The sequence below is a fragment of the Musa acuminata genome, chromosome BXJ1-6 (genome assembly GCF_036884655.1).
Source record: "Musa acuminata AAA Group cultivar baxijiao chromosome BXJ1-6, Cavendish_Baxijiao_AAA, whole genome shotgun sequence".
Lineage (NCBI taxonomy): Eukaryota > Viridiplantae > Streptophyta > Magnoliopsida > Zingiberales > Musaceae > Musa > Musa acuminata.
In genome coordinates this window covers 46711439-46719076 of record NC_088332.1, presented here as the reverse complement: position 1 = coordinate 46719076, position 7638 = coordinate 46711439, and the positions used below count along the sequence as shown (strand labels likewise).

Sequence of the window (7638 nt, the reverse complement as noted above, 5' to 3'; positions counted from 1 at the left end):
TTCAAAAATTATAGGTAAAGAAACTATTTATTTGAAAGACTGATACGATAAATAATCTTATGAACCTGAGAGAGAGAGAGAGAGAGAGAGAGAGAGAAATGTCGGTTGATAGTTGCCTAAGGATATATTTATACCAAAATAGATGGGTATAAAAATATTATTTTCAAAAATTATAGGTAAGGAAACTATTTATTTGAAAGACTGATATGATAAATAATCTTGTGAACCAGAGAGAGAGAGAGAGAGATGTCACTTGATAGTTGCCTAAGGATATGTTTATACCAAAATAGATGGATATACAAATATTATTTTCAAAAATTGTAGGTAAGGAAATCATTTATTTGAAAGACTTATATGATAAATAATCTTGTGAACCTGAGAGAGAGAGATGTGGGTCGATAGTTGCCTAAGGATATATTTATACCAAAATAGATGGGTATACAAATGTTATTTTAAAAAATTGTAGATGAGGAAATCATTTATTTGAAAGACTGATACGATAAATAATCTTATGAACCTGATTTTCCACGTGGCGGCGTTCCATGGGTTAAACTTGAAAATATCAACATCATAATTAGCACCTAAAATCCACATCATTCTGGGGTCACCTGTCCCCGCGTAGGCATATTCAAATGCACCGACTCAAATCCATGCGCATGCATCGGACGGTCGAGAACTTCCTGATCTTTGATGTCGTCAACGACACAAACCCCATGCGATTCATTGTACCGGAAGACTCTGCCAGGTTCCAGCGAGTCCCAGACTACACTAGTGAGATCGAAACACCACGTGGTTTCATCTCGTTCACGAACGGGTGGTCAAAGGGGGCGAGAGATCGCTTCGGGGGCCGATTAAATTAACCGACGTGGTTCCGAACCAAGCAATTCGCCAATTCGTTTCCACCAGACCGTCATCGTTGGTTTGTCTTCGTCCGTCGCCCTCTTCCAAGCCGTGAAAAGGAGAACACGAAGAGATGGATTCCTTCTTCCAATCTCGATCGCAGCCGTCGTTCGGCTCCAGTTGGAGCTACAATTCGCTCAAGAATCTCAGGCATATCCAACCCACCGTCCAAAACCACCTCAAGCTGGTGCGATTCCTCAACCCCTGGCCCCATTTTTCCTTTTCTTGTTTCATTCTTCTTTAGATTCCTTTCGTGTTCTTCTTGGGTGCGTTTGATCGACTGTGCTTCTTTTTGGATTTCTTGTATTTCTTGAGAGAATGGTTGTTTCGGGTTAAATTTGATGGATTTTTTTAGGCAATCTCGACGACTGATGTTTCAGCCCTTTTGTATTTCTTCTCCATCTTTTGCGTTCCTTGCAATCTTGATTTCTCGTCAGGGTTTGATCGAATGCTTGATGTTCTCTCAGTTGATTCATGGTTTGACCGATGCGATTTATCTTTTATGTTCTTCGGTTGCGTTCTTTCGATGCATGGGATCTGCTGTGCGAGTACGCTTGATGTTGCCATTCCGAGTGTCTTATGTGGGCTTGATCGATAGCGATTTGTGCCTTTCGCTTCTTTCATTTTCCAGGGTCAATTTTTGTGATTCTTGATGAGAGTGGCTGCTTGTGTTGTCATCTTTTTTTATGGTTTCTTAGTTATCTTCTTTGTCCTCGTTGACATGTTTTCCTCTTGGTTGATTTTGGTTCGGATTGTTAGCAAATTTGCTTGGAATTGAACTCTCCGGAGTTATCTTTTTTCTTTGGTGGCGTTCTTTATCATCTACACTTGTCTCTCTATCTCATGCAAAGGCGGTGCGGTGGAGTTGTGTAGGTTTTCTTGACGCTATGTTGTGCCCTAGCTGCTTCAGCTGTTGGAGCCTATCTCCACATTTTGATGAACATAGGTGGCGTCGTAACCATGCTTGGATGCCTTGTAAGCATCGTGTGGTTGTTGTCCACGCCCCCACATGAAGAGGTACCCGTTCTGGTCCGTTTCTATATTTCGATCATTTTTGTTTGTGGTTACTCATAATAGCTTTTAATCATATTGTTTCTTATTGGAGCAGAGGAAGAGGTTCGGCCTTCTGATGGCAGCTTCTGTTCTTGAAGGCGCTTCTGTGGGACCTCTGATCGAGCTGGCTATTGACTTTGACCCGAGGTAATCTTTTCTTAATTGTAAATCAATTTATTAAATGGTGTCATATATAATACCATCTGATGTCTAATTTGACATGTTTACGTGAAAGTGGTGTCCATCTAGTGTTTGTATGCACCCGTTATCATTTCTTTTTGTTTGTTCCTTGTGTCTGTAGGACCTATAGCTGTGGAAGTTGTATTAATCTAGGGTTATTATTGACTTGGATAAGGCTGCCATGTTAATAGTGGTTCAATCCTTTGAATAATTTTGTCACTTTCACCTTTGATATAATGGGGTAAGTAGGCTCAAGAAGTTGAAACAGTGTATACCTGTTGGAGTTGATCGAAGTTGGTTACATATCTTCTTGTGTGATTTAGAAAGCTATAGGTTCAAGAAGTGATATTTGGTCAATCAAGCAGCTAAAAACAAGGTTGGTTCTTGATTGTCATCAAGACATTTAGACATTCTGTCTTATTCGTCTGACTCTCTGATTAGTTGCATTAGACTTTTTGCATTTTTTTTGTGTTCGTTTTAGTGAAAGTCCATACTACCCGCATTGGAGCTGCCTATATTTGCTAGCAGCAAGACAAGTAGCACTTTCTAGTGTATGAATAAAAGGTGGTATATAAGGATGAAGAGAAGGAATTGATGGACTTGTTCTTTTGTCATCCAAACAGCTATTATGCCAATGATAACTCATGTACTGCATTTGCAAATGAAGAGCCATCATAGATGGATCCTTTCCCAGACTTGTTATAGGTTGATAAGTATGTTATGGTTGTAAAATTGGACACAGCATGTATAAGTTTATACAGTAAGATTTTGCCCCTACTAGTTCAGTCATCTATTTTGCAGACTAAGACAATTTGATTCCTGTGTTGGACAATTTCCTTTAGAAGTACAAGTTTGATCATACTAATTTTATGACACTTTAGTTCCTTGTGATCCTGGATGTTGCTACTGTTGGTGTGGCTTTCTTGAATCCTATTAGGTTATTCATATGGTGCCACTTATCATTTTCAAAAATATCTCTATTCATGTAATGAAGTTAATGGAAAATTTTGATTTTGTTTTTTTTTCCAGAGGTATTCAAGTTTCTGTTATGTCTATGACAGAGTATATTAGGGAGATAAGTGATCTGCTGTGGCACATAACCTTTTCACTGCATCTTTCTAGTCTTTTTTCTAAACTTCTTACAACTAATTCTACCTTCCACCATCTTTCTAATCCCTGATCCACATTTATTACGTATGCAATTGTAAGATGAAGCTGGCAGATGCATTGTTTAACAGTTGTTCCTCTCTTGTGGCTATACCGTTCCTTACTCATTGTTTAACAGTTGTTTGTTGTTTATTCAGTGTCTGATTGCAACCCCAAATTCTTAAAGGAACAAATCAGCATAAGCAATAATTTGGTGTCTGGAAAATTTTGCAATTTTTTTTATACGAAACAAAATGTGATAGAACAAATAGGTGAGGATGATAGTTGAATGAAGATAAAGTTACTTGAAATATCCTGGTGTTGTATTAGCATGGATTTTATGTCGTGCCAAGCCTTGTGCCATTTATTCATTATATAATTTCGGCTTTCACGGACCAACAAAGATCATGTGCTCTATATCATGCCCAGGGTTTAAAGGTGAATCCTAAGTCTCACAGAAATAGTTTTAAAGGTGATTATTTTGGTGCTTCCAGTTTAGTTTACTTGTAGAGTTCACTTTGGTTTGTGATCATGTATATTCTGCTATACTGCTTGATATACAACTATAGAAGCAACAAGCTCCGGGTCTGACATAATATGTATGCTTTCTTGTCATTGATGTGTGCTACTCTTTCTATTCATGCTTTGTTGGGTGTTCTTCTTAAGAGAAAATTTACTTAAATGTAATAGAACCATGCTCTTGAAAAAATTTCTCCAGCTTTTGTCCATTATGTTTCTTATTGTTCTTCTTGTAGAAGGATGATATTGATTCATATTATAATGTGTTTTCTTTTTTAATTGAACCATGATCTTGAATTTTTTTTTTAATCTATGTCTACTATGTTTCTTGTTATCTTTCCTGTAGAGAGATGATATTGGTTCCCTTTTTAGTTGGGAATTCTCCTATTATCACTATACTGTGAAGCCAGCAGAATTCTTCGAGATGTTCCCATGAAATTCTCGTGTAATGCCCTTGATAGAAATGTATCCATATTGTTGTAAATGATGGATTAGTATGCTGACTTGTAAATTTTGTCGAGGTGGTTTAATCATTTTGGTTTGATGAATGTTCAATTTCCAGCATGCTAGTGACAGCATTTGTTGGGACTGCAATAGCATTCGGATGTTTCTCAGGGGCAGCAATAGTGGCCAGGCGGGCGGAGTTTCTTTACTTGGGTGGTCTGTTATCTTCTGGCGTTTCTATCCTTCTGTGGTTGCAGTTGGCAGGATCCATTTTTGGACACAGTGTGGAGATATTGAAGGTTGAGGTAATCTACTAAGGCCAAACCTGACCAATATCTCAATGTTTGTTATTGCCAAATTTGATGATGTTGATTTTTTCTTTTACAGCTTTACTTTGGGTTGTTGATCTTCCTGGGATACATCGTCTTTGACACTCAAGAGATTATAGAGAGAGCTCACCTTGGGGAGTTGGACTACGTGAAACATGCCCTGCATCTCTTCACAGATTTTGTTGCAGTTTTTGTTCGGATTCTCAGCATCATGGTAAGCTGCATTCCTACTACTTATCGCTTCAAAATTTTGGTAACAAACTAATTTCTTGTGTAGAAGAAGAGTACTCATTCTCAGTTTCTGGTTTGCAGTTGAAAAATGCATCAGCGAAATCTGAAGACGAGAAGAAGAGAAAGAAGAGATCGTAAAATCCTGGTCAGAAGAAGTGGTGGCGTTCATGAACTCTAGGGTCTATATTTAGGGTACTTGTGATCCTGGCAAAGTACAGAAAAGTAGGAGAATTATAATTTTAGTCCCTGGTGTGTCCTTGGACTTCTGGTTTGTTTTGTGCTTATGAAGGATACAGACATGTGCCAAACTGGCAGTGACGATTCTTGCGTTATGTACTCCTCTTTATACCTCCTATGCTTCTAATAAAGATGAAACTAGGATATTAGTTGTCTTCCTGCCGAGTCGAGACCTCCAGCCGTGCACATTTGTATGTTCTTGCTGGGTACGTACGTTAGACTGATGTAGAGATGGATGAGTTGCTGTCTATACCATAGACAACTTAGACGAGTGTGCTATGGAATAATAATTGCTGAGCTGAATCTTCTGTTTGATCTACTGAAATGAAACAAATACAAAACCGATTTACTAAATACACTAATCTTTAAAGTAATTCTAAGAATTATCTATCGAAAGGAATCACCCATTAGTCCAAGGTGTGCAAACAACGTCTGGTCGACGGTGTTCCGCGGAGAGACTAGTCAGAACTCTTGTTCTTGAGCTTCATTTTTGACATTTTGCAAAGCGGACAAGCAAATGTACCCATACTATCTGTGGTTTGGATTCCGAGCAAATGCAAACGGCATTCCATTCTGGAAATCCGTTGACGTTGGTGTTGACGTTGGATTCTAAGCTTTTGTTGATGTTGATGTTGATGTTGTTAACGAACAAATATACCGTGGCTGACGAGTCAACACGGTTTGGTTCATGGGTCGATGTCAGGAGCCTTCTGTTGGTTAAACTAGACGCCGAGGTCAATCGAGCCCTTGCGATGGGGTGTTGATCAGCATTCCTCGGTCTGTCGATCCGGGCGTCGTTTATAATGAGCCACGTCTTTTCGTCTCCGGGGTGGTTGGCAGCTTGTCCTCGTACACTGGATGGTGATTCCCGGGTTAAGACGCTAGACGCTCGCCGCTTGTGGGTGATCGTCCGCCTGCAAAAAAAGGCCCTCGCCGGGTGATCCCCGGCTGTGGCCCCTCCGATGAGCAAGTCAGTGTGGGGTGGATTATTTTTTTTGTGTCTATCCTCCCTTGGCCGGAGATCGGCCAGGGGTTTTATACTATTGCATGAGGGTCGGTAGTGCGTGGCCGTTGACCCACGAGGAGCAGGATGGGACTTCTGATCGGCTGTCGTGTCCGGGACGTGCGGAGCAGCGTCATACGGCACCGCCCGAGCTCTCGGGGCGGGACAGGTGGAACAGCTTCTCGGTACGGTTTTGACTTGGCGTGTGGCGTCAGCAGTGACGTGTCCAATGTTCCAAAACATGTCGTATCACTTCTCCCCCCTCCCCTCCGAGGCATGTCGTGGGTTCCTTAAAGAGCCAAGAGGCATGCCAGGGTCGGAGTGATGTTGATTGCTTACGAGGGGAAATTGATTGGACTCGTCGTGGGGCATTTGAGAGGGGCGACGCCCCGTGCCTCAGGCAGGATTATTTCTACTGATCGGGCGTCAATCGGAGCCTGACAAGATGAGACCGACGTGTCATAGGTCGGATGGCCGGTTTTGCCGCGACTCAAAGTTATGGCCACCGATCGAGAGCAGTATGGAGCGACTCGGTTAGAGACCCGATGAGCTACGAGTCACGGATCGGGGTGGAGCGACTCAGACAGCGGACTAGGCCGGGCGTTGGATCGGTCGAGATGCAATTCGAGCATTAAATTGATCACGAGGCGTGCTCGGGCGTTGGGTTGGTCAAGATGCGACTTGGGCGTTGGATTGGTCGAGATGCATGGCTCAGGCGTTGGATCGGTCGAGATGCGTGGCTCGGGTGTTTGAGGCGTGGCTTGGGCGTTGGATCGGCCGACATGCGACTCTGGTGTTTGATCGATTGAGATGCACGGCTCGGGCGTTGGACTGGCCGAGATGCGACTCGGGCATTGGATCAGCTGAGATGCGACTCAGGTATTAGATTGACCGCGAGGCATGGCTCGAGCGTTGGATCGGCCGAGATGCGACTCGGGTGTTTGATCGGCCGAGATGCAACTCGAGCGTTAGATCAGTCGAGATACGACTCGAGTGTTTAATCGGTCGCAAGGTGTGGCTCGGGCGTTGGATCGGCCGAGATGCGACTCGGATATTAGATTGATCGTGAGGCATGACGCGGGCATTGGATCGGCCGAGATGCGATTCAAGTGTTTAATCGGCCGAGATGCGTGGCTCAGGCGTTGAATCGCCCGAGACGCGACTCAGGTATTAGATTGATCGCGAGGCGTGGCGCGAGCGTTGGATCGGCCAAGATGCGACTCGGGCTGGGGGTTGGGCATGTGGGCCGAGTGACTATGCTCGACTCATGTCTCGATGCCGACGGGTCGCCTGTTGAGAGCAATCTGGAGTGACCCAAGCATGAGCTGGACCTACAGGCCAAGCGGCTATGCTCGGCTCAGGTTTCGGTGCCAATGGGTCGCCTATCGAGAGCGATCTAGAGTGACCCGGGCATGAGCTGGACCTGCGAGCTAAGCGGCTATGCTCGGCTCAGGTTTCAGTGCCAACGGGTCACCTATCAAGGGCGATTTGGAGCGACCCGGGCATGAGCTAGACCTACGAGCTGAGCGGCTATGCTCGGCTCAGGTTTCGGTGCCAATGGGTCGCATGTCGAGGGCGATCTGGAGCGACCCAGGC

General features: G+C 43.5%; 1 protein-coding gene across 1 annotated transcript; it reads left to right on the top strand.

Moving 5' to 3' along the window:
- Positions 1-851: 851 nt before the first annotated feature.
- LOC135677416 (bax inhibitor 1-like) lies at positions 852-5194 on the top strand. Its single transcript, XM_065189755.1, has 6 exons — positions 852-1087; positions 1774-1917; positions 2009-2100; positions 4361-4547; positions 4630-4785; positions 4884-5194. Exons 1-6 carry the CDS (start codon positions 974-976, stop codon positions 4938-4940), a joined length of 750 nt encoding a protein of 249 aa, XP_065045827.1. The 5' UTR covers positions 852-973; the 3' UTR covers positions 4941-5194.
- Positions 5195-7638: the final 2444 nt, after the last annotated feature.